General features: G+C 48.2%; 2 protein-coding genes across 2 annotated transcripts in view; one reads left to right on the top strand and one right to left on the bottom strand.

The window, feature by feature from the left end:
- Nucleotides 1-10,745: 10,745 nt before the first annotated feature.
- On the top strand, nt 10,746-17,624 carry LOC135823212 (protein yippee-like). Its single transcript, XM_065336056.1, has 6 exons — nt 10,746-11,130; nt 12,775-12,818; nt 13,356-13,395; nt 13,974-14,042; nt 14,884-14,916; nt 16,607-17,624. The coding sequence occupies exons 1-6, from the start codon at nt 11,026-11,028 to the stop codon at nt 16,691-16,693; spliced, it is 378 nt and encodes a 125-aa protein (XP_065192128.1). The 5' UTR covers nt 10,746-11,025; the 3' UTR covers nt 16,694-17,624.
- Nucleotides 17,625-18,259: 635 nt separating this feature from the next.
- The window catches only part of LOC135823211 (protein bunched, class 2/F/G isoform-like), an 8,598-nt gene continuing 636 nt past the window's right edge, over nt 18,260-26,221 (bottom strand). The window contains exons 2-8 of the mRNA XM_065336055.1: nt 24,967-25,063; nt 23,516-23,620; nt 23,035-23,131; nt 22,156-22,317; nt 21,579-21,656; nt 20,485-20,612; nt 18,260-20,107 (exon numbers count right to left, since the gene is read on the bottom strand). Coding sequence (XP_065192127.1) covers nt 18,719-20,107; nt 20,485-20,612; nt 21,579-21,656; nt 22,156-22,317; nt 23,035-23,131; nt 23,516-23,620; nt 24,967-25,063 — 2,056 coding nt within the window. The 3' untranslated portion in view covers nt 18,260-18,718. The remainder of the gene's footprint in view (nt 20,108-20,484; nt 20,613-21,578; nt 21,657-22,155; nt 22,318-23,034; nt 23,132-23,515; nt 23,621-24,966; nt 25,064-26,221) is intronic.

The raw sequence follows: 26,221 nt of genomic DNA, 5'->3' as shown, positions 1-26,221 counted from the left end.
CCAGGGGACCAACCACGGTCAGTTTCTGGACCCTGCCAGAAGTGAAAGAGAGTAATAAATTTTGAACGGATTGGGAGAACTTTAAACCCAAATGATCCTTTGAATTTGAAGTCCTCCCAATCCGTTCAAAATAATAATAATAATTCAAATACCATGATTTCAAGTTCAACTCCCCCCATTCATGATTGGTTTTTCTCTACCCCTATGTAGTATCGACTGCTTATCATGAATCAATTCAGGAAACCGTGATTGAAAAACCTCGTAACTTGAAGACCTCCTCTTTGGATTTTTTTGGATTGGATTTTTATTTATAGTGGTGACTATAACAGACAATTGCCTAATAACAATAGACCCACTCGAGGGAAAGATGCAAAAAGATATGAATAATTAATATAATAGACTACCGGTATTGGATAGGTGATGATGTTCGCATTTTGCATAGCTGAAAAGTCATAAGTACTAGCGTGAAAAAGCAAGGCATTGGGGTAACAGTTTCTTAAAACGGGCGGAGTTATCCACACAGCGAGCTAGAGGGTGTAAATCATTCCACAGCTTAGCACATTGGAAGGAAGCGCCATGACGGGCAAAGGCAGTTCTGAGCATGGGCAACTTAAGAGTGCGTGATACAAGGCTGCGCGTTGCAAGACCATTATTTAAACGCTCGAACATTTGACTCAATGTGACACTACAGCGGCCTTCCAAACAGCGCCACGTCAGATACAGTAATTTCTTGCAATACATGGATGCCAAACGATCTAGACCAAGTCTCGCAAATAAAGGGCTTGATGGGCTACAAAAACCAGTATTGTACACTGAACGCAAAGCTCGCTTTAGCATTCGTTCAAGCCTACCTAACTGGGTTAAGGAAAGGCCAGCAGAAAAACAATTTGATGCATATAGAAAATCTGGCAACACTAGGCACTTTACAAAGGTTTCTCGGCAAGTCAGCGGAATATTGTTTCGATTTCGGAACAGAATACCAATTTTACTGGCAAGTTTGGTGACCATAGAATCAACTTGAGTCCTCCAAGAAAGATCCTGGTCCAAATGTATTCCAAGGTACTTTGCACATGTCACTTGCTTGAGCTGCACTCCATGACAGTAGACTGCAAATTGGTGGTCTGGTCAGTAATATGTGGCGTAGACAGGAAGAGCACTTGTGTCTTCCGGGCATTTAGAATTAAATTGCGGTTTGACAGCCAGGTACTAATGGCTGAGACAGCTGCAGACAGGGAGTTGCTAAGCGCATTCTTCTGCGTACCGCAAACATACAATAGAATATCGTCAGCAAATTGAATAACTTTCACACAAAACTCGGAGACAATGGACAGGATCGAACGAACATAGAGTACAAAAAGCAGCGGACCAAGAACAGAGCCCTGGGGAACGCCACACATGCAGGGGAAAGGAGGGCTATAGTTCTCAGCAATGTGCACTATTTGGCGACGATTGGACAAATAGTCGGCAAACCAAACTAATGCTGAACCAGATATGCCAAGCTCAAACAAATCATTAAGGTACTAGTACTCTTTTCGCGGCTGTATCTGGGCCGACCGCACAAGAAGAGGCATTACTTTGGTCCCACACAAGCAAATCACTCCAAATTTTCTCCACACACAGATGAAAGGGTAGTGATTGCAACAGCAGAACATATAGTGTCATGCTTTGCGAGATCCTTGGAAAATGTAAATCAGAATGTACACTTTCTGTCGATATGACGGGCTACACATTTTCTTAAAAAAATGTCCAGGAAAAGACTATTTGATGGGTCCAAATTTGTTGGATCCAAACCATCTAGGTCTGGGGAAGGGCACCTGGGTCAGCAGAAGTCCATCCAAAGGAACAAAGGACGCACAATACACCTTATAAAACAACATATATAATACGCGACCGTGTTGCAACATTTGAGAGAGGGCAAAGATTGTTCCAGTTAAAGTGTTGCTCTTGAAAACACCCAGGTGCCCTAGGCCTGGGCATCACCTTTCCAAAAATGTATTTTTTCTGGGGGGGGGGGGGTGTCCAGACACTTTATCCAAGAGAAAACTTCAGAAAACACACTCGCAGTAGGCTAAAAACAGTGAAAAAAAGGGGTCCAAAACAGACAAAAATGCAGGCATAAGCTGTAATGTCAGCAACAAAACCTCACCAAACCAAGCTAAAATCCACCAGCCTCATATGTGACACCTTCTTGCTCTGTTCTTTGCTCTTCCCAGCCCTTTTTCTTTCTTCTCCTCTTCTTTCTTGTGCTTTTTTTGCAATGCTTAACTGGCCACTTCGGCATGTGCAATGCGGTCCGTATCCTCCTTCTTCAGTGCCTTGATGGTGTTATGGCCAACAGAACACGACATTTCTCTCAAGAACTTGACAAAGGCTCATGGCACCATCATTGAAAGTGCATGTAGCAAGATTTGCAGCGAGCTCCACCACACAGCGACCTGCATTGACTTCCTTCGGGCACATGCGCCACACGACACCATTGAATGCTTCTTTGGCATTTTGTGTGGCACCAAGCAAGCACCGTTTCAGAAGTGCCTGGTCTGCCAGTCTTCGGTAAACAGGCACCAGCAACTTGTAGATGGCCTCCGGCTTCGGGATTTTCTGCTAACAGCTGCTGGGCAGCGTAGTTGCGGCTTTTCTCGCAAACCGTGTGTGCAGCCTCAATTGCAGCTTGTTGGTGTTTCTGGAATATCGTCTTGTTGACAGGCTTGGGGAGGTCCATAATGGCACAGAATTTCTGGAGACCAGAGTGTCCTCGGCCAATGGGCCTGGCAGCTAAAACGGAGCATCGGTTGACGTCAAAAAATCTTGTTCTTATGGACGATGAAAACTTGACATTAGCACCAGGACATGATTCTGATGAACAGGATATGACCATGTGTGATCCTAAGCCTTGCTGTCTCTCCTTTTCCAAAATGATACCGCCAACTTTCCAAACTGCACACACATTTCAGCAGAATCTCCTGCAGCTGCTCCAAGTCGAAAATACGTTTCCCGCACCAGTATGGGGCTCATCAGCCTCGAAACAATCACTGTCATCACTGCTGTCACTCGTGTCTGGGTTCGAGGTCAGTGAGGTATCAGACTCCGTTCCAACATCGCCATCGCTGTCTGATGTCTCCTGCTCCCACCAGGGTTTGCAGCCGACGAGCTTTGCAAATGAAGAGCTACGTCCAATATCTTCTGGCTCCGCTTCCACAGGAACAGGGTTAGGATCGGGAGCTGTTTCAGGCTTCTTTCCATAATATTTCTTCTTTTTGGCAACGTAGTATCTACCTTTCCATTTTTTTGTTTCCCATCTTCAAGCTCAGCACAGCGAGTGCAGAATAGTTGCTGTTTGTGATGCAAAAAGCGCAAGGGAACCCAGTTTTGGCTCGAACCCACGACCCATCGTACCCCCCGCGAGCTAGGTACGGCGTGAGGACACAGCCTGTTGGGGCGGGGGAGCAGTGTAGCAAGAAGGACCCATGAGTGTGTGTGATCCCCGGTAGCCTAATCGGTAGGGCACTGTCCCGGAAAGACAGGGGTGCTGGGTTCGAATCCCGCTCGTGGATCCTTCTTTTGCAACATTGGCGCCTGGCAATGGCTCGAACCCACGACCCATCGTACCCCCCGCGAGCTAGGTACGGCGTGAGGACACAGCATGTTGGGGCGGGGGAGCAGTGTAGCAAGAAGGACCCATGAGTGTGTGTGATCCCCGGTAGCCTAATCGGTAGGGCACTGTCCCGGAAAGACAGGGGTGCTGGGTTCGAATCCCGCTCGTGGATCCTTCTTTTGCAACATACGCTGGGTCGCCATTTTGTGCAGTCATGGTAACGAATATTTGAATTTTTGCCACGTGGCATGAGTACTCATTTTTGCTCTTCTGACAGCTAGCATGGTCACGCTGCAGTGCGTACATCGTACATACCCACGCACTTCACTGGCCTGTAACTCTGCAAAGACTGTGCCGATTCGCCTCAAATTTTGGATTCCACAGGTTCAGGGCCTTGTGCGTCCACTGAAAGAGTCAAAAAAGCCGATTTCTTAACTTCGATTTTTGACCCTACAAAGGAGTACTAGTACTGAGCACTTGGTGCCTGACCTTGTCAAATGATTTGGACATATCCACGAGCACAGCACCAGTAATTTGTCCGGCATCGCAAGCGCGAACAAACGTGTCCGTGACGAAAACTAGAGCGTCTTCCGTTGAATGTTGATGTCTAAAGCCAAACTGACAGGGAGGGTACAAATTCTCCTTGTCCAGAAATGAGGATATACTGCTTTACTATAGACATGATCTAATAGAGTGCAGCTCCCTTGCAGCGTTATGCGTGTTGGAGATTTTACAAGTTGATGCAGGCCTAAGCTGGTTGTGATGTCATGCAAGGAGGCATGCTGGGATGTGGGAGATTGACTGGCCAGATCAACATTAAAGTCACCACAAAGCAGAATATTCTTGGCTTCTCCCGATGCCTTGTGTAACATAGCCTCGAAAGTCTGCCAGTAAGCTAGTGACTGACTCGGTGGGCGGTAAATACACCCGACAAGAAGAGGTTGTGGGTGAGCTTTGATCTCTACCCAAATGCATTCAACGCCATCGGCTGTTAAGTCGGGACGTAGGTGACTAAACAGTGAGTTATTAACATACAAACATACACCACCTCCGGGTTTGTCGCGCCTGTCAAGCCGAAATAAAGTATAGTTTGCGATTGACATCTCCATCGACGGAACGGAGTTGTTAAGGGGGCAGCCTACCCATAAATTTCATATGGCATTCAATTGACCGTAACTTTGGTGTTTCTCAATGGATTTGAGTGAAATTTTGACCACACACTCCTGCCACTATGCTGGCCCTCAGGACATGATTTACAAGTTCTTGCGCCTCACTGACAGGCTTTCCAGGCCGGAAAAACTCAATTTTCCGGCATAGTGCCACGGTGTGCAAGCCACCCAGGAGCCAAACAAATGCATTTACAATTTTTTTCACATTTTCGTGCTCATTCTGTTCGTGCGCGGGACTCAAACCTAGAACAAGTCCAGAAGCAGCCATGGGTGATGGGGTAGGGCCCCTCAACGAGGCCCTGGAATCTGTCACAACGGAACGAGTGGGCGTTCTCTCACACACTCCCACAGACCCAAGTCAATTTTTGAATTTTTTAGGTTTAGCACGTGCTACGAGGTCGTACCTTTGACACAACATCCAGTGCTGGGACCTCCACAGCAAGCCATTTCCACAGCGCTGCACACCAAATCCAGGATACCCTCAGAAACCGGCAAAGACTACCACTCACGTTTCACTACTGCCTAGTACTGAATCCTACCTGACTTCTTGACACGACTCAAACTTGCCAAAGTCACTAAATCAACGTCAACTACAATAATCAAGCCACATATCTGCAACGTCACGAGGGTGCTGGCAAAAGTCCTGCTGCACGAAGCCCGCCGCCGTGCAGCCCAATACGTGGCTCAAAAACCTGATTTTTTGGAGCAAAATTCTGCACACTTTCACGTGTTTCCATGATACGACAAGTTGCGCACGGTCTGCTCACATTCAAATATAGTGCTGCCAACAAATGACAGCGTGCAACAAAAAAATCTTTCCTTGCAAGGGCACATTTTCGGCCATAACTCTTTAACGGCCGGTCAGGTCGGGACACAATTTTCAGAGAATTTGCAGCTATTCATGCTCTTTCAACTGACGTAGCGCTCAATATGAATTTACAAATTCTGATTTTTCAGCGAATTTTTGGGTAGTCTGCCACCTTAAGCCACGTTTCACATACAGCAGCAATGTCAGTTTTTGTGTCCGATATCAATTGGGACAAGTCAGTAAGTTTATGACGTAGACTGCAAATATTCAGGGACAGTGTCGACGATTCCTGATGAGTGTTGTACGAAAACTTGTTTGAATCCATATTTTTTTCCCTACACCATTTCTTCATATTTTCATCGTTTTATTGCACATCGTCTCAACCGTTTTTACATTGCATGAATAAAGTACACAAATGTCGGTTCAGCTAGTTTTATTGATTGCGGTTATTAAAAATAAATAAAATCAAATAAAAGAGGTGCGTTACTTACGAAGAGCCTTGTTGAAAGCGGAAAGTGTCTCAGGCTCTCAGCACGTCGAATACTATAGGAAAGGGAGAGCCAAAATCGATATGCCATAAACACAGGTGAGTTTAGAAACAAAGATAAACGAGGAGCAGGCAATGATACATATACTTGATTTCGAGTAGGTCTATCTCGCTGGAACCAGTCATACTATTCCAAGTGTTGGGGAAATCGTTTGAGATAAATTCTATGAGCAAGGGTACATAAGTGGGCTTGGTGGCGCTCACAGAGCGGGGATGAGGCAATCCGAGAATATAATTGGGCACTGCTGAATAACTGAGGCAGTCCAAATAACCGTTTGATAATCTTTTTATGATGCTTTTCAAGTTTTGTGGACAAAGTTGAATTTAGACCACACCATGCTGTGTCGGCGTAGTCAAACAGAGGCAAAATATAGCAACGGTAGAAAAGTATTTTACAACTACTTGTATGAGGGAGGTGGGAACAGTGGGAAGTGAGTGCTCCAAGGGCGGAGCTAGTGCGACGACAAACATCATTAACTTGCTCTGACCAGGAAAGTGCAGAGTCAATACGTACGCCCAGGTGTTTGTGGGTTTTTACCAGTTCGATGCTGTTGGACGATCCTGGGAAACACAGGGTGACTGGGTCTGGAGAAGCGCATCATCATTGCCTCTGTCTTGCTGTGGTTTGGCGACAGGTGCCAGCGACACATCCAGGCCACTACCTCGTCAATGTCCAGTTGGAAGGAGGCTTGGAGTTGTGGGAGAGACTCGCAGAATTTGATTAGCGCAGTGTCATCAGCATACAACGAAGTATAAGGAACAACACTCGGCAAATCATTAATGTAGAGTAGAAATAAAAGAGGACCCAGTATGGAGCCCTGCGGAACGCCAGAAAGAACAGGAATGGGTTTAGAGTGCGTAATAACCATAATTTGAATCAATGCGCATTATATTGTTTCAGCATGTCTGAAATTCACGGGAAAGCAACAGACCGTACTTGCTTCCATCTGCGATTGTGAGTCTTGGTGTGGGTGGCGTGATTAGTACTAATTACTGTAATTTCACAAATTTTCGGTGTACTTTTATTTTTGGTACTTTCGGTGTGTCTGTTTCATACCTAAAATTTCAATACACCGAACAAACACTCACACCCATAATCCGATAGGGAACTGCTTCTCTGTACCGAAAATTTCTGTTCACCTAATCTGGCCTGTTGCCCTCACACCGAAAATATTGAGCACCGAAAATTTCTGAAATTAGAGTACTTTGTACTTTGTACCGCTGAAGGTAACCTTAGAACGAATTTTGTTCACAAACGTCTCTTATCCGGACTTGCCTCCGACTCGGCCCATGGCGTCCTTCTCTCGGCTCGTCAGCTGACAACCAGGGAGTAGTAAAACGTTATACTACTCCCTGCTGTCAACCACATAAAGTGTTTCCAACCAATCAAGGCATATAATTATAATTATTCTACTCTTGGTAATATGTATGTCATGTACAATCATGCACATCAAGTTCAATCTCGTATTATGAGGTCTGGTCTACTACCGATGCAGGTGATGCTGGCGTACACGTCGAAGTAGTTGTAGACTGTGGAGTGCTACTCGAAAGCTGATGTAGGCTTGTGGCACTTCCCACTCGCTATCATGTGGAACACAGGAGAGTGCTGAGATAAGAATGCTGTCACTGGAACAGAGAGATCCACGGCTGAGAATCCATGATGTGGAAACCCCAGTCCCAGAGACCAAGGCCAAGCTAAAAACCTAGCGAAACCCGATAAGCCATCAGATCCGCAGGACATCGCTGAAGGAGGCTGAAGAGCGCTTGAATGACATTCACAAGGCGAAGTAAGTAGAGCGTCTCAAAGATGGAGCGCAGATGTTTAAAGCCACCAAGCTCATGAGAAGGAGGAATGCTGTAAAGCCTGTGGTTGCCGATAAAGCAGGCAAATTCATCATCAACGAAAAGGAAGCTGCCGCTGCTATTGGAAAGCATTTCGATACCAAGCTCCACAATTCCAGCGCACAGGCAGTTCCACAATTTGAGGTCCTCCGCGGCCACTGTCAAGCCCAATTACTTGCACTGAAGTTGCTAAAATTAAAATAATAATAATATTCGCGGGATCCGCGTTAGCATCACTTGAATGTTCAGAAACACACAAGCTATAGCCTAAGCCCTTCGCTTCCGCAGGCCACCTAAACCACTATGCCTTTTCACCTAACGTCCTTAGTGGCGAATGCAGAACTCACAAGTAAGTCAGGGAGAGGAGGTGAGTCTCTCAACCAATCGGACGTGTAACGGCCCATAACCCTGTAACCTGCATCCTTGTTATCCTCAATCCGAGCTGTGAGTACCCAGTTGACCGTGGGTGTCGGCGAAGTAAAGTTGCTAAAAGCCTGATGAAACTCAATAACGGACGAGCATCTGGAGAAGATGATACCCCAGCTGCTCAAGTATGGAGGAGACGCCATGGTTTCTACCCTTTCCTCAGTTATCAATATACATGTATATTTAGCCATCAAGGATCATCAGTCAGTGGCAGTAGGCGGAGGAATCCTCATCCCACTTCAAAAGCCCAATAAACCTCTTGGACCACCGCCCAATCTCCGCCCAATCTCCGGCCAATAGTGCTACTTACATCGCTCAGGAAAGCACTATCGCTCACCCCTTGCAAGGATCAGACCGAGAGTGCAGGAGTTTCTGGCTGAGACCCATAGCAGCTTCCAGAGTGGACGGTCAACGTCCGATGTTGTATGGGCGCACAAATGGCTGGCTGCCAAAGCCCAACGCTTTCACTGGGACATCCACATCCTCTATCAAAAGCATTCGACACTCACAGATCAGACGCGACCGAGAGTCATGAGTGTACTAAAGGAAGTCGTGAACGAGGATTATTATTTTATTAGGCCTTATTATTCTTTTTTTCCACGATGGCCCATGGTCAATATAGGGCTTGAAAGTGCTACGTCACAGCATAGCAACAATTTCAAAAATTCAAAAATTGGATCCAGTTTTTGTATGGATCCAAGCACATTTCAAGCCGTCTTACTCACCGCAAGGTGATGTAACCAGTGAAACTGACTGATTTGGCTACTGGGGGCAGGGTTACAACTGGTGGCGAAGTAAAAGTCACCCCTGCATACGACATGAGTGGGTTGCTATGCACCCACATACTGAGGCAATACTTGCCAATAGCAAAGTCACACCGTCCTTAGTGGATCCAAAATAGAAATCTGATGTCAACTTAGTACTCCCTGGCCGTTTTTGACGTCATCACTTTCAAGCCCTATTATATTGACAGGAAAGGATGAACTGCGTTTGAATAAAATTATTATTTTTGCTACCTGACCATGCACCCCCCCCCCCTTTTTTTCGATGCCAGGTTGCAACGCTAACGCCGAGACCCCTGGTCGGTCGAGTTGTTCCCTGTACATCGGCACGTCGTCCCTACATCCCCTGTGTCTTGACTCTTGTCTTGTGTTTGTCTCCACATGTCTCTTTGTAGGGCTGTGTTCCCAATAAAAATAAAAAAATAAATAAAAATACCTACTCTCGGAAACAAAGCTCCATGTCCGCCTTGGGAAAACATCATCACCAACATTTCAGACAATTATTGCTACACTGGTCACCTGTCCTCTTTACGGTATCTCTGGAAGCAGCATTACGGCATGGGTTTGCTCCCACACTGGATCGAGCTCGCGCTATTCCGCCGACGACTTGACTGACTCACGACTGCCATCCAGAGAACACGAGAAGTCGATCGAACCTTCGACTCGGCAAACCTGCAAGAAAGCACCACTCCCTGCTCAATACACAGTGTTTCGGGGAATTCACCCCTCATCAGTTGAGCTTGAGTAGGCTGAGGAAGATTGTGCCTGAAGTCGTGAAGAGCACCACTTATAAGTTATAGTGCTGTCCAGGCACAAACATCACCAGGGATACAAACTTACAGAGACACTCCGTTTCCAGCGCGACAAACACCTCCGGCTCGTGAACACCACAGCAGCGTGAGTCAGTTATCGCTCCTGGACGGTGAGAACAGACGTAGAGGACCCTCGGTCATTCACAACGCTGTCACCTCCAAACCAGCTAGTCGCACGCCCGCGCTGGGCACAACAGTACGAAATAGAGGTTGCGACTTCATTACGGCAACTGAAAAAGGAAGCAGCTCCCAGGCCCCATGCTGATCTTCACCTGCCGTTTGAACTCATCTATGCAGATGACACAGATTTTGTAAGCACCAGTCGGCCGTGGCTCTCTCACTCTCAGCTAGAAGCGGCAAGTAATAATTATTATTATAGTTCTACCCTGGCGCAATGGTCGCTGATTCCCTGATTCATGGCATGGATTGGATACGGCGTGTAGACCGTACATTGCGCGCAACTGCAGAGCAGAGTACTAGAGTGCAGAGTGACCTAGATCGAGAGAGGTACTGCCATTGCCAAGTGCCATGCTGTCACCACTGGCACTGGTCACACTCACTCACACACGCAGATCTACACACTGCTCACACTCACAGACATCCAGTAGATCTACGATCATTGCACTATACCGGTAGTGCTGCGCTTTTGTCTTTTGAAGTAACAGTTTTGTGACGGGTTTTGAACACACGTGGGCATTGACGCCAACGGGGTTGCGGCCTCGCGAACCAAAATGCTGAGCTAGCTGGCACGTTTAGCGATAAATATGCAGAGGGGAAAACACAAGCAGATCATTTTGATGCTTGCTGTCACTTCGAGCTTTTGGGCCTAGTGAGTAGTGTTCTAGCACCAGTCAGGTTTATGTCAACGGCAAGCTCAGTTTCCACTGCATACTTTTCATGGTTTGCCGTCCTGTCTAAGGAAAGTTGCTTCCTCCTCCGAATATCTGTTGCTGATATACGAGAGATTTACCCAAAACCAGTACTAGTAATCACTTTTATCTTCACACTGCTGTTGAAGTGCTCTGGCCAGTCGTTTGTGTCACGAAGATGGGACATTCATACGAGCGTGTTCCGATTGGAGACCATGAATCCTACTACGTATGCCGCAACTGCAAAGTGCTTCTTGCCAATTTTGCCAACATTATCTCAAAGGTAATTGCAATCACTTGTTTTTGCTTTGCTGAATGTATGTTCGAAATAATCTGGGTTTCGGAGCACCAACACAGTTTTGTCACTGTTGAGTTGATGCTTTCTTTTCACATTAATTTCAGACACTTGTCGACTTGTCGTGGGTTGGCGTGGAAGCGATAGTCCACGTTGACTAGCCTGGAACTTAGAAAGCGACCATGAAATATCTTTCGCCATTTTCTTGTAAACTGATGGAAAGTAGTGTTCTTTTTTTACTCTCTTTCTCACTCCTGTGTGCAGCCACACCATATATCCGCACACCCCTATTAAACACACCTCACTCATCTGCAAACCCACACACACACATACACACGCACACAACAACAACAATCAACCTCTGCTGGACAGCAGCAACAGCAAGAATACACTTGCAAATCAAGAAGAAAAAGAATGCCGCAGCCAGAGCGCATGCTCCTTCTATCTCGCATTTGTGAGCAGCAAATGTTACGTCATGCAAAAAGAAAGACAAAAAAGAACTACATTTCTCGTTTCTTTCCTTCGTCAGCGAACGAGAAATGAGGCATAATGCCGCTGGCATTAGCTTTTGCCCGAGCGTGGCTGTTCTTTCTTCCAGCAAGATGCGCTCGTCATCAATCTGGCCGCATCATAATTATTTCGAATGTCGAAACACCACGTCACCAGTGTATGGTCGCGCATGCCATGTATCTAAAAAAATCACGGTTCGCGTTAAAATCGGCTGGAGGCCGAGTTTTCTGCATCCGTTGGGACGCCAGCACCCTCTGTAGATCTGTTGCCGTGCTTAGTAATATCAGGCGAACTTTTAAGGACAGAAAGAACGAAAAGAAGAAGAGGCAACTCCCTGTACCCACTGTACAGCACAGCAGTGCCTGAATGCGCTAGCAGAGCTGTGCAATGGCCTGTGCGCCAGCCTCCCGAGTCGGATTTCACGCCATGTCAAATTATATTGTAATCTTGTGCTCGATACGGTATCATTATGTGTGTTTGAGCTACAGAACCTAACCCTGATAACTTCCGTGAGCGGTTGGATAGCTCAGGTTGCATGTTGGAGACCTGTTAATTTTAAACAAAAGATGGATCTTGGAGATTTGAAAATCCAAGTTTAGACAGAATTCAACCCGATGTTGGAGATTTGAAAAGCCAAGCTTGGACTGAATTCAACCTGAAAGGTCCAGTTGTCGACTTCATGCCGTGGGTTATTGGGTCTGTCGCCCCCAGTGTCTGCTCCAGAGCCGGGTGGGTCGGCGACCCGGTTGGGAGGTACTTGGACCCGCTTGGAAAAAGAGCACCGCTTCACTTGTGACCCGGTTGTACTCTATTTTGGGAGGAGTTGCGCAAAAATTACCGACTCCCTCACATGATGCATAGACAGTAGCCGTACTTGAACGTACCCGACCCTGGCCCGGTTGCTAGAGTTGTGCCACGTGCATGTGTACCCGGTTGGTTTGAAATCCTAGAGCAGGCACTGACACCATATAATATTATAATACATAAACCTACGCTACGAGTCTGAATATGTGGGAAGCAAAAAGCTATTGTGGTCGTCTAATGCGCAGTACTTGGCGCATAGTTCCAATGAACTGGACTTGGAATGATATTTTTTTGTTTTTCCACCGTCCGTCTCTGTAGAATTTCCATGGATCTACGGGGCCTGCAGTGCTCATATCAAATGTGTAAGCTTCTCTTAGAACCGGTCTTTTGCATGGTGTACGTGAACTGTAATGCTGTATATACGATGTAGTCCTTTTTGAATATGTTGACATTCCTATTGTTGGATGGCCAGGCAGAATTGTTTCAGATTGTTTCTACAGGGTTCGATCAAGGAACTTGTGTGTGTGTGTGTGTGTGTGTGTGTGTGTGTGCGCGCGCGTGTGTGTGTGCGCGCGCGTGTGTGTGTGTGTGTGTGTGTGTGTGTGTGTGTGTGTGGTGTGTGTGTGTGGTGTGTGTGTGGTGTGTGTGTGTGTTTAACCTATTGGTATGTGTGTGTTCATCAGCCTTGCAAGCTGTTGAATGGTGTAATCCCAGCACAAGTTGCCATGTCTAACATAGCTGCTCGCTATCATCGCTTCCGCGATGGGCAGGTCTGAAGTCTGAAGTCTGAGGTGTGTGTGTGTGTGTGTGTGTGTGTGTGTGTGTGTGTGTGTGTGTGTGTGTGTGTGTGTGTGTGTGTGTGTGTTTAACCTGTTGGTATGTCTGTGTTCATTCTACAGTGTTAATGTCAGGCATAGAAAAGTGGAGATCAAAATGCTTGTAAGTATTGTTACTGCAGTACTGTCGAGTGCTGAAGAACAGGGGAGTGTGTGTGTGTGTGGGGGGGGGGGGGGTCAGGGTCCTAGCCTAGCCCGTTCTTACTTTTAGCGAGCACAGCAGTTTCGTTCTTATTCTTTGGTACAGTCTTACCTGTACATTTATGCAGAGTTATACGCCTGAGTGTGCATTATAGTGTATAGAACGGTTTCCGTTCTTATCTGCAAAAATCCAGCCTACGCCATTCTTAAACATTGGGGTAATTCTAGCCTGGCCGTTCTTCGTCGCCCAACAGTACTCTAGTGTTATTGTGGACTTGAATTGCAAGGCAAGCAGGTATGCCTCACCAGTATGACTGTTTCTATTTTTGGAGATGGGAACGAGAAGGTTGCTAAGCTGCCTGCTTTGTAGCCGAACCGTTTGTGCTGGCTGAGCTTGTTTCTGTTTCGCTTTCCCTCCACGATTATGAGCACAGCTCAGGCACAATGCAAGGAGGTCTCTCATTATGGTGTGCGCACTGTCACACTTGTGTTTGTGTGTCTGCGTGCATTCTTGTTTTTTTGCTTGTTTTACAACTGCAGATGACTGGTCGTCACTACACGTCCACAATAGAATGCTCTCATTGTTCGTTTGTAATCGGCTGGTTCTACGTGAGTTTTTGGCTGTTTTTTTTTCTTTTTTCGTTTGTACTGAAGCTCTGCACGTCGTGTATAGCTTTCTGACCAGCGGGCAAGGTTCTTATGTGAGTTTTGGCCACGGTTGTCAAAACCTGATGGTCGGCTGCAAGTGCTGAATTGTGTAGAAATATATTAAATTGAGGCTAAGCACCCTTTTCGCGTGCTCTGGTTTGTACCATATGTGAATATGTGAATATGCTTGCACCGGTATTTTGAAATTCACGTAATCAAGTGGCGTGCTCCACTGTCCGAAGAGTGCTCAATACCCGTATAGGGCAGAGCCTTCCACACGAGAGAGAGAGAGAGAGAGAGAGAGAGAGAGAGAGAGAGAGAGAGAGAGAGAGAGAGAGAGAGAGAGAGAGAGAGAGAGAGAGAGAGAGAGAGAGAGAGAGAGAGAGAGAGAGAGGGAGAGAGAGAGAGAGAGGAAGCTGTGTTGCAACTCCGAGTTTCACGTAGTCACGATCATCAGGCAACTTTGAAATTTTTGAAATTCATAAATCTGGAGCAGTGTTCCGGTATTCATGCTGAAGCGTGTAGTGTAGCGGAATCTGGTGGCGTGTCCATCCAGTCACACCTGACTTCTGATTACAGTGCTGTCGGGCACCGAAGACTCTGGGTGGTCAGCCTCCTAGCCTAGACCGTTCTTATTTTGTTCATGTATTACAGTCTATGTACAGTTGAGTCACCGTGTATACATTGGTATGCTGTGCGTGTTGGAATTCTGGGCTGTTTGTTCTTCGGCACTCTGTTCTTCGGCACCCGACAAGTTCTGTAGTGCGTGATCGCGTGCCTGTTTCTGTGTCTCCTTTCCCAGGACTATGCCTGTGACCCGTCCCAAATGTACAAGGTATGTTTGGCCACTGTGTCCAGTGTTGTAACTTAGTGATTGTACATTCCAAAGCCTGGGTCCACAAACGGACAATCGTGTCTGTTTGAAGCTGTGAATTGTGTTCGTGACGGTACATGCACACGTATGCCGTGCGGTGAAATTCGCGCTTACTTTAGCGAATGCACGCACAATCAGAAGAAGGAGGAGAAAGCGTTGTGTGTCGGGGTTTCACACACCAGTGGGTGATCACCAGACAACAGTAATAAGAATTGTAATCTGGATGCTGGTCTATTGTACTGTTGTGGACATGGAAATCCGGTCGCACGTCTAGCGGCCCCAGGGCGCTGGCCATGCAGCCGTGGGTAAGCTGTACACACACGCTGAAGAGCGCTGGTCGCATCGGCTCAATGTGGCTGTGCACTGCATGCAACTAACTACGTCTGTACCCGCTGAGTGAGGGCGCCTGCCCCGGTCAATCGACTGGATTTCCATGTCCACGACAGTATGTGCCACACAGTGAGGGTGGGAATAAGGCCTTAGTCTGACCTCGGCGCCTGGTCAGCGGGCTGAGGCAAATGTCCCATGCCTGACAGCTAAATAAAATCCGAAAGTACGTTCTCAAAGAACATGCTATTCTCAACGGACCGTCTTTTCCTCCATACGACTACAATCGTGCAAATCTGGACCTGTTGATAGTACGGACGACTCAGGAACTAGTCAGTCCACAGGCAGTGCTATTGCGTTCGACTCGAATAAGATTCCGGTCAATGTTGCAGATGTCCGGCCCTGTCGTATAAGATATACAGTCAACTTCGCTTATAACGACACTCGGCGGGGCATCAGAAAAGTGTCCTCATTCGCGAAGTGTCGTTATACCCGAAGTCTCATTATATGTGTTACAGTTGGATGGGACTTTGCTCTGGGCATGAAAATCCTGTCGTTATTCGCGAATTGTCGTTATATCCGGAGTCGTTATTAGCAAAGTTGACTCTACTTGCATTCTGAGTTTATCAAGCCATGCTGACTCTACTGACTGCAGCTGACAGAACAGTAAGCTGGGAAACGTTTGCGCCGGTTTTAGTAGCGGTTTGCGAGCACAGACCAATTTGTACCTGGAAATGTTTGCGATTGGAGGCAATTTCATTGTACTTTTGTCGTAGAGTTCTACGTTTTGTGCCGGCTTGCTTCTGCGATTTCAAACCCATCGCGAAAACCGCGAAGGATTCCACATCACAAAGATCTCCCTGTTTACAGTGGTCTCCTGTGTCCCTTTAGTGATGGTTCGGTTCTGTACTATCTGCTTATTGAGCTTCATCCGATATCGATGAAGTGGTTCATTCATCTCTTTCCGTTGCGGTTGAGGTATCTCGTCTCATCGATTGGCTAATCTCTGGACAGAGCCGGAAAGGTTTGTGGCAGTTCTGACCGCGTTTTGGCCAAGTCCAGCAGTGACGTAGCAGGTGCATCCCCTTTTAGGGGGTGCACCTCTGGCCTTCATAGCAGGAGCTGAACTGCCATCCTTAGGCCATTCGGCACAACCATGCATGTACCGAGCAAAGGTCGTACGGTTTTCGGGGGGGGGGGGGGTGCACATGCCCCCATATGCCCCTCTCCGGCTACGAGCCTGCTGCCAGTTCATTATCATCTGGGGTTCAGTCGGTGCTGTATCTCGACCAGGTCTATGGCTGCTGTTCTGTCTGTTGTGCAGGAAGGGAAGTACATCATAGAGGTTGGCCTGGTTCTGCAGGAAGACCACCCCAAACTGGTTAAGCACGGCTTGCTAGGGTTCTTCTGAAGGAATCTTCAGCGAGCCCGTACGTCTAGCACTCGCGTACCTAGGACCCAGGGAGTCGTGTTCGTATGACTCCCTTGCTTGGACGTGTTGTAGTCGCCTCTCGGGGCTGGCTGTAAGACCCGCGCCTGTATTGTCTATATAGCTGATATACATGCATCATAACACTACCAGCTGATAGCAGCTTGGTGAGAGAACCGTGTAGACTACGCACTGCATTCACTAACCCTACTTCCCGTCCTTGCTAAATAGATATCCTTTATTCCCGAAAAATATTCCCAACCTAGACGCTCGTCCGTTGTCTTGATAATGGACTCGCTGGTGTGCGTGCGTGTGTGCCTGTGTGTGTGTGTTTGTTTGTGTGTGTTGGTGTGCGTGTGTTGGTGTTGGTGTGGGTGGGTGTGCGCACGCACTGCACAGCATGGCAGCGGGTCATTTTCTTCGCGGACTATTTAGATTCGCTGAATCAGTTAACGTGGCCGGTACTGGTCTTGATTTCTTATGTGCATCTCTTTTATGGCTGCACCCCCCCCCCCCCCCCCCGCACCTGCTTGGTGCTATGTCTTACTGCTGTATGTTCTGAAAGATAACCATCCCTTTATGCTACCACAGTTCTTTTACTCGATCCTGCTATTGTCCCGTTTGTTCTGGTGTCTTGTTTCGTCCTGTATGGAGAAGCTTCTGCTTGCCGGCTGCTTCTCTCTTTTTAATTTATACTTCGTGCTAGTTTGCTTTGCAATGGCTGGTTTCTATTTATCAAAGCGAGGTGTCGCTGCTGTCTTATTTTAAAATTGAGAAAACTACGAATTAATGAACTTTAGGAAGTCATCTGGACGTACCCTGTTGTTGTTTTGAAATGTGTCCAATGCTCTGGACGCAGGAGATATGTTTGCATCATGTGAGTCTTAACGCCAATTGATCTATTTGATCCTCATGTCAGTCTGTCTGTTTTCGAGGAACATCGCCGCTTGTGTGTGTGTGTGTGTGTACGTGTGTACGTGTGCATGTGCATGTGTGGGTATGTTCGTTTCCGGACGTTATGCGGACATTATGCTGTAGTTGGTCACAAAGTATGCACCCTGTGTGCTAAAAAACCTACTCAGATGTGATGGTGTGGGGACAGCGCTGAGTAGTTCTGTGCTTCTGATTGTTTCCTTGCTGCATTGTCTTTCTGCCGGAATTTCTGTGTTTCTCGTTGTTTCCTCACTGCATTGTCTTTCCCCGGTTAGTGCTGTACTTGGTAGTACATGTACGAGTACCTAAAAGACATAGCTTGCATTGAAGTGATTCAGATTCTGCTGGCACCAGGGCAGGCCCCAACACGAGTCCACGGCTTCAAATTCACCCAGGGTGCAGTACCGTAGTCGCCTGACCACATCGTACCTCACTGTTCGCCAAGACCCACAGCTCAAGTACATCTTGGGCTCCAAGCTTGCAGGTTGGGTGTGCAGTGTGTGTGTGTGTGTGTGTGTGTGTGTGCGTGTGCGTGCGTGTGATGATAATTTAGCAATTCAGAAAGGTGTCGTTTCTACGGTGATTGTACGACTCGCCTTTATACCAAGCAGAGAGTGAGCCGTGGATATGAAATTTCTTCGTAACAATAGCTCCTATCCTACATGGTATCACACTATGTGTATTACCTGCACTGCATGCATGGGTAATGTCATTACGAGGTTGGCGTGCGTCGTTTTAGGTTCAAGTGGAGTGGTGTGAACAGTGTGAGTTGTCAGAGCACCAGCCATACTTTCACGTATTAAATTGAAAATATACAAGTAGTTGTGTACACGGTCCAGTAGACTCCTCACCAATTAGACAATTCTGTTGCTGCTCGTCTTCTATATCTATTACCTGTGTGTATACACCACATATAAAGATCTATTGTCCGAAGTGAATTTCAGTGCAAGCTGAGGCCTGGCCACAAACCCATGATAATCTCCTTCCATTGGCGTTGCTCGTATTCTATTCTGACCCGCTCAGTTAGTATGTCCAGGATTGCCCGCGGAGCACGGTCGGTTGTCGCTGTCGTCGCTACGTGTTCGATGTCTTCGACCCCGTCAGGTCGGCCTGCCGGGCCAGCAGCAGAAGGGACTTTGCGGGCTCGGCCTGGCGCGGTGTGCCGACCGTCTCCTGGCTGCTCGGCTGCGAGTCCTCGTCCTGCTGCTGGCCAGCGCCCGCTGCCGACGACTGTGCAGCAGCTTGAGCGTGCCGTATAGCCCAGTCCGCGTCGTCGCCATTGCCCGGGTCCAGGTGCCTGGCGAGTGGAAGCGAGCGCTTGTCCTTGGTCAACATGGGCATGCCGGCTGGTGTTTCCGCCTCCACACCACCATTGCCGCCAGCAGCGGAATTGCCCAGGGACAGCTGCAGGCCAGGCGGTTGCAGGGGATCCTGCAATGGCGGCGAGAACTGCTGCATGAGCTGCTCGCGGAAGCTGCGCGCGCTCATCAGCAGCTGCGGGTCGCTGGGCAGGGTTCTGAGAGCATCGTCGACGGTTGTTGCCACCGGTGATAGCAGCGCTTCGGTGTCCTCCTGCCGACTAACTCCTGCCGCTGCCGCCGCTCCGCTGAACTGAGTCTGTCCGGAGAGCTGCAGGAGAGAGTTAGCCAGGCTCTGGCGCTGCGGAGTGATGGGTGCGGTGCTGGCCGCGTTGAAGTTCGGCGGCAGCTGAAGAGAGTCGCCCTGCTCCAGGTTCAGCATGGTCGGCGCCTGCTTCTGGCGGTAGTTTGCGGCTCGGTTCGGCGTCGAGTTTGAGCCGCTGAACGGGAACGGCTTGGTGACGTGCGGCGACTGCATGTCCAGGATGTCGTCGGCGCCGGGCGTATTGGCGCCGCGGGGCGTACTCACCGTGCTGAACCCGGACGGCGTGGCCACCGCCGATGCCTGGATGCTCGGGCCCAGCATGATGTGATCGGGACGGCGCGCCAGGCGCTTTTCGTCGCCACTGCTCACCGTCACCGTGCTGCTGAAGGTCACCTGCGGCCGCCCTCCACCACCGCCGGATGACTGTGGCTGTTTCTGCGCGGCTGCTGCTGACGGTGACTGCCAGACGTCAACACCGCTGCTTGCCGGTGCGGTACCCGCGTTGGCCGTGATGGCGGGCGAGTGCTGTGCCGCCACCGCCGCAGCCGCCGCCAGCGCCTGCTGGTTGTAGAGGGAGCCGTCGACGGTGTGCGGACCCGCGCTGCCCGGTGCTGATACGGACGTCATGTACGGGTGTGCCATTGTGATCGGCACGGCGCTGCTCGTGCCCAGGAACGGCGTGTAGCCAGCAGCCACCGCGGCGGCTGCGTTCTGCTGGTGGATGAGGTTGTGCTGGAGGATGAGCTGTTGTTGCTGTTGATGCTGCTGCTGCTGCTGTTGTTGCTGCTGTTGTTGTTGTTGCTGCTGCTGCTGCTGCTGTTGAGACCACATGATCTGATTCTGTCCGTTTCAAGGTGAGAGAGAGAGAGAGAGAGAGAGAGAGAGAGAGAGAGAGAGAGAGAGAGAGAGAGAGAGAGAGAGAGAGAGAGAGAGAGAGAGAGAGAGAGAGAGAGAGAGAAGAAAAAGCAACACTGTTGGATTGTGTGCTACTAAACCGTTGTGAGTGTTGTGTTTAGGTTTTCTCCTCAACTCAAAGCACGCATGCAACAGACAAGACAGAAAGTAAGTATCCTGATTGTATTTCAGAAGTCCCTGCATGTGACATCATTCTGGGTCTTTTTTCCTAGCTTTAAAAAATATGTTTTACCGCTGCATTCTCGGTGTAATCGAGAACTACTTTCAGTCTTTGTGTGATCTGACCAGTTTGTCACTCTCACCTCGACCGCTTCTGTGGAAGGTGGCCTAAGCTGGGCTGGAAAGAGAGCGGCAGCAGTGTTCAGGCCACTCTGCGACGGCGGAACGACAGGAAGAAGCTGCGGTGGTCGACCATCATAGTGAGAGGCACCTGCAGAACATGCAAGAACATCCTTATCAGTCTACATCTCAGAAACTTATTGAGTCCTGGTGTTGACGGTCAGTTTTTCTTCAGGGTCATTTCCATCATATCACTATAACTGTGAACGGTACCATTCGGCTATTGAATTTTACAACAAACTCTCCTCCATACGCTCTAAAGCCGACCATTGCTACCCTCGGTAGCCATTACTCACACCAATAATTTCAAACAACGAAAGGGTCACGGGTAAACCATTTCCTTCTGACAGCTGTTTCGCCTATCAAAGGCTCGTCAGAGAAGGTGAATATTTCCATCATTCTTCACATATTTATGATCCCAATGAAGCATGCGGGGAGGGGGGGGAGGGGGCACTAGGTACTGTGTTGGTCAGTGCACTGGTCTGATGTGTGAAATGCTGCCAGTTTAAATCCCGATATCCTTGGGTTTGCTGCAATGTTTTGACCACTCATGGGTCCGCATAGTCTTGATGGGTACCCAGTGCTCCTGGGAGAAGGACGTGTGTGACACACACACACACACACACGTACACGCACGCACGCACACACTTGAGAACCGGCCCGGTTAACTTTAAAAGATGGTCCAGCCAGTGCAGCGGATCGACTGGCGACGATCCGCTCCAAGTTTTTGCTTCATTCACGACCATAACGTGGCTGGTAGGGTGAAAAAGTGAAAGGTGGGTCGAAAGCCGGACCGGTCAGAACAGCTGCTATGTCCCTGCTTTCAGCTGCAAGAACTTCATGATTAATCGCAGCCTACATGTATCTTAATATAGGTTTCTGCCATTGGAATGTGAATATATAAATAACAATAAGAATGTACTGTTTGCCGTAAAGTGGACTCTCCTGTAAACGTCTGTCTGCATAATTCATGACTTGCAGGGCCTGCTCGGCGGTTATTTTGCATCGATGGAATCCGTGCCTTCCTTAAAACAATATACAGCGCCCAGTTACTTACCCCCTCCCAACTGCATTTGCGGTAGGACAGCAGTACCAAGCAATACTGATGGTGCGGGCATCTGTGAACCGTCGTTTTCTGCAAGCGGAGAGACATGAGGGGGGGGGAGAGAGAGAGAGAGAGAGAGAGAGAGAGAGAGAGAGAGGGGGGGGGGGGGGAGAGGAGAGAGAAAAGTAAGTTGGTCACTAGCATAGAAAAAGTATACTAGTTTACGTTCTTCTCTGATAATTGTGTTCCAGGGCAAGATGACTCGATTTGCTTAAGCTCTACACACCATCGTATCAACCCGAAGTCGTTTTCTCGACCTGCCAAGACGGAGGAACATTGGAACGCAATCACAATATAGTGTATCTCTACGGCTGTAGCTTCTAACACTAATCCAGGCGACTGCACATCTTGACAGTCCATATGAAGTGTACCGTAAGTTGAAAGTTCAAGCCTTTCGGCATTCTTTCCTTTGATGGTGCGGCTGACGGTGGTCAAATGAGCCGTGAAATACATGGTAGATGTGTTTTGTGACAAAATCTGCTCTCGACTTATACTGTAGTTAAGTTTAACCGCCCCAGTATTCTCATACCTCTCTTGATTGCCTTGGCCGCCGTCCCAGCTTCTTCGTCAATCAGCGACATCAAGTTGCGCTGAAGGATGTGGGCAAACTCCTCGGTGCTGCTGTAGCTTCTCCAGTTGTCCGACACCCAGCGGGAGACATTCTCCAGAACCTGCTTGACTGCAGCACCACCTGGCACCCACAGTGAGCAGGAGAGATGGAGCAATTTGGGAACGGACCTTCACATGGTTTTTAAATGGCTGCCACTGTGCTATTAAAGGCGACGGCAGAAGTATACCCCAGCATCTTTCCTCGGGTTCTCATTCAGCTGTCAGTGAATCGGTCAACAATGCATGTGGCATACTGGGGGAAGAGCCCGGCCTCCACGCAGAATGTTGCCAAGCTGCATCTATGCCATGAGTCAGTAGTCTTATAACACTATAGAGTGGTGGTCACTGGTCACATCTTTGTCATGTGACTAATTTCGTGTGGAAACTGGAAAGTGATCATGTCACGTGACTAACTTGTAGAAGGTGATCATGTCATGTGACTAGTTTTGTGTAGAAGGTGATCATGTCATGTGACTAGTTTTGTGTAGAAAGTGATCATGTCATGTGATTAATTTTGTGTAGAAAGTGATCATGGCATGTAGACACTGTGGGCAGTGGAACCAACATGGCCGACTTCATCTGACCCATAGATGCCGAGAGTTGAGTGGAGTTGAAACCAACATGGCTGCACCGGTTGGTCATATGGTAGATGTACAACAAGTCCTCAGTGCAATGTGCGTGCGCGGGTGAAGGCAAGTAGCTCCCCGTCTGGAATGAAATTGCCGTATTTTTTAAAGTAACAGTTAAGAAATTAATAAGAATAGTCAGTTCACTGCGCAAAGCATGTGCTGCTGCTTACGTGGCTTGCTGAGGCCTGGCATTGCGCCGGAGTGAATGCGCTCGATATAGTGGATGGTGTTCTCCAAGGTCAGTGCCTTGTCTAGCTTCTTGCTAGCCTGCAGCAGCATGTGTGTAGAAACGATGCAGGTAGCAAATACGGCATTCACGGCCTGAAAATAGGATTTTCCTTGCACTTTCAATAGATTTTCTCCGTGCCATCTTGAGTTAAAAGTTCATCAACTAGTGTACGGCTGTATGTATGACTAACATTTATCATACAGTCGTATTTAGCATACTTGCTTATGGGGTCCACGTCTGCAGCCAGAATACATTCGGTGCAGAGATTGGACTGGTGCACCCCCCCCCCCCCTTATATCCTTGATAGGCATCAATTTGCCTACTGGGGTGCCCCAACTCCAAGCTCCAACGTTGCGGGCAACCACATTTCCTGAAAACAGTGATTACAATGATGTGTACATGTACATCTGGCCCTCACTTACCAGTTGTGCACAGTCCGGCACTATTTGCCCGAGAGTTGCGAGAGCATTGTTGATTCGATCTCGTCTCTTCTTCTCGATCACCTTGTGAGAGGCCAGATAGTTGAGCTGTTCATGGCAAAGGAGACATTGGTCATGCTCACATGGTGAGTACTCGTTCACTACGATGTCACTGCTTACTTCGGTGGGAATACATTCGATGCGTGTGTGAATGCGGAGGAACGAACTAAGTCCTCCAGTGCTGAGGGGCAGCGTCAGCTTCACGGCTGTGACGGTCAATCTTGGCTTCGGTAAAGTCTTCACTATGACTATAATCAAGAGTACATAACCCCAAGAGTGTGCAACTCCAGCTATGGGGTCTGCGACGGCAGAACTTCACATCACGCGATGAACCCATGCACTCTGTGCATGATAGATACTGGGTTGTACGCAGCCCAGCTTTGGGTACAACTCTCTTGTGGTCACTTTGCACTGTTTGCCAGCATAACCTTTTGAACCATGTCACGTGATGTGAAGTTCTGCCGTCGCAGCACAGCATAGAGGTTGTGCAGGCAGTTGCACACTCTTGGGGTTATGTACTCTTGCTAGTAGGGAGGTTTAGTTCCCACGTAACGGAAACGCGTACGTGGGTGATCCACGTAAAGTGGATGAAGGGCACCCACGTTGCAATGTTGTGTTTAGTCACACGGAACAAACAAAAGCATAAAGCGAAAGGCCTAAACCTGGTCAAAGACGAAGCTACCCAAAGCTCAAGAAGAAGAAGAAGCTCATCCAATATTTTGATTTCGTGCTTCGGAAACTTCTTCAGCTGAGCACCCTCACAGCTCACACAATGCGCTCCATTCTGATTTTTACCCATGTTCTGGCGGAACGTGGGTGAGCCTCCATACACGGTATGTCGTGAATCAGAAAACGTCTGTACGTGGGTCACTGAGTATCACGTGGTACACACACGTAAAGTACCCACGGATTACGTGGGACTAAACCTCCCTAATATGTACATACGTGTAACTATTAGAACTGGATTCACTGGTTAAAACCCCATTGTACATTAACATAGTGACATACTTCTCAATCTTGGTCTTACGTATACCAACCCAGCATGCCTGCGTTCCTCGTTATCGTCAAATATGCAAGCTATTGTGCTCATGCACTTGGGCAGCACCGACTTCCCAAGGATTCCTGGGGGTTAATCCCCCCCCCCCCCATACACGCATTTCGAGAAAAGCAGGGGCGTCGTCGGACATGCTACGGTCACTACGGTATTGACCGTACCACCCTTTGTCCCAAATACCCCGTGAATCAATAAAAGGCACTGATTTAGACTCGAAATTTTGAATTTTTTCAGAGAAGCCAGGAGTATACTGTACTTCATCTGTCTGACCGTACCACCCAAAAAATATCTTCCGCCGCCCCTGAAAAGTGTCCGCCTTGTCCACGCAGTGTCCACTTACCCGTGCCTTTCCCCGTCGTGCCGGCGTCTTCGTCTTTCCGCCTCCGCCGGCACTGCCGGCGCCTCCGCTCTCCCCGCCCATCGGCTCATCCTCAGAGCTGAGCAAGGCGCAAGCATACATACACAGTCATGTACATGAATTATACAGAGACTTATGCATGAACAGTACTAGCCATTGAATTCTCTCTATTGAATACCATATCTTCCGGAGTATAAGCAACACTTTGAACACTCTTAATTCACCCAGATAAAGTCGGTGTGGCTTACACTACGATGGTCAAATGAACCCTGAAATACAGGGTAGATGTCTGTATTTCGTGACAAAAATCTGGGTGCGACTTGTGTTCCAGTGCAGCTTATACTCCTGAAAATACTGTAACCTACTTAGGATCACTTCAGACGATGCACGGCTCAATCCGTGCATCAACGCCAGGCTGCGTACTCTAGCATGGCACTGCTGTATGTATGGGAGCCCATTTCACTGGCTGGCATTGTGCACGGAACACTCGCCTATTATGCTATTTTGTTACATGCCATACGGACAACCATCTCTTTAGCCTGAAACACTCAGCTAGACTCCATACGCGACTCGCAGAGGCAATGAATGGGCTCTTTGGCACGACCATGTCAAATGCTAACACTGTTTGACTTTCGAAAGTAGCTTGTGACTAAGTGATACAGGTAAATGATCGAGAAAAATTCCCAAGGTGGTTATTGAAAGTCTGGACTCTTCTTGCAGCGTCATTTCTATTAAAAATAGGTTGGGGCTAAAGGCCACAAGTCAAATCACGCTGTACAGTGAACAGCAGGGCTACTTGAGTTGTGGCCTTTACTACCAAGCTTTAGTTTAGCCCCAAACCCCTTTTTTTGCTACGCTCATTGAATATGGCACAGATCATAGCAGAGGTGGTGATTAGCATCCGGCATGCAGGTGTCAATATTGTATGTTGAGGTGCAGGTCACGGCTAGGTATTTTCAGCTACCAGTAGGTTCATTTAAGTCATACTAATAGTGACGTTGGGGCCGGAGACTGTTGAACTGGAGAATGCAAAATAGAAACCGTGCCAAGCAGGAAATCAATGCTAAATCATTGCATTGGTGAGATATTGAAGAGATTCGCTTCAGATATTTCATTGAAATTCTTCGGACTTCACGCCTTCCGTGCTCCACGACGTCCTGCGGCGTGTTCCCATCTTTTTTTTCCTTCTGAGAAACTTGGGACAAGGAAGATGGTGACATTAGCGGTGAGCTGTATT

Source organism: Sycon ciliatum, chromosome 8 (genome assembly GCF_964019385.1).
Source record: "Sycon ciliatum chromosome 8, ocSycCili1.1, whole genome shotgun sequence".
In the NCBI taxonomy this organism is placed as follows: domain Eukaryota; kingdom Metazoa; phylum Porifera; class Calcarea; order Leucosolenida; family Sycettidae; genus Sycon; species Sycon ciliatum.
The sequence above is the reverse complement of the archived record's forward strand: the minus strand, read 5'-3'. Positions and strand labels throughout refer to the sequence as shown.

Coding starts and splice junctions, on each gene's coding strand:
- LOC135823212 (XM_065336056.1), top strand. CDS start 11,026: ATGGGACATTCATACGAGCGTGTTCCGATTGGAGACCATGAATCCTAC. Junction 11,131..12,774: donor TTGCCAACATTATCTCAAAG/GTAATTGCAATC, acceptor CCGTCTCTGTAG/AATTTCCATGGATCTACGGG. Junction 13,396..13,973: donor AAGTGGAGATCAAAATGCTT/GTAAGTATTGTT, acceptor TTACAACTGCAG/ATGACTGGTCGTCACTACAC.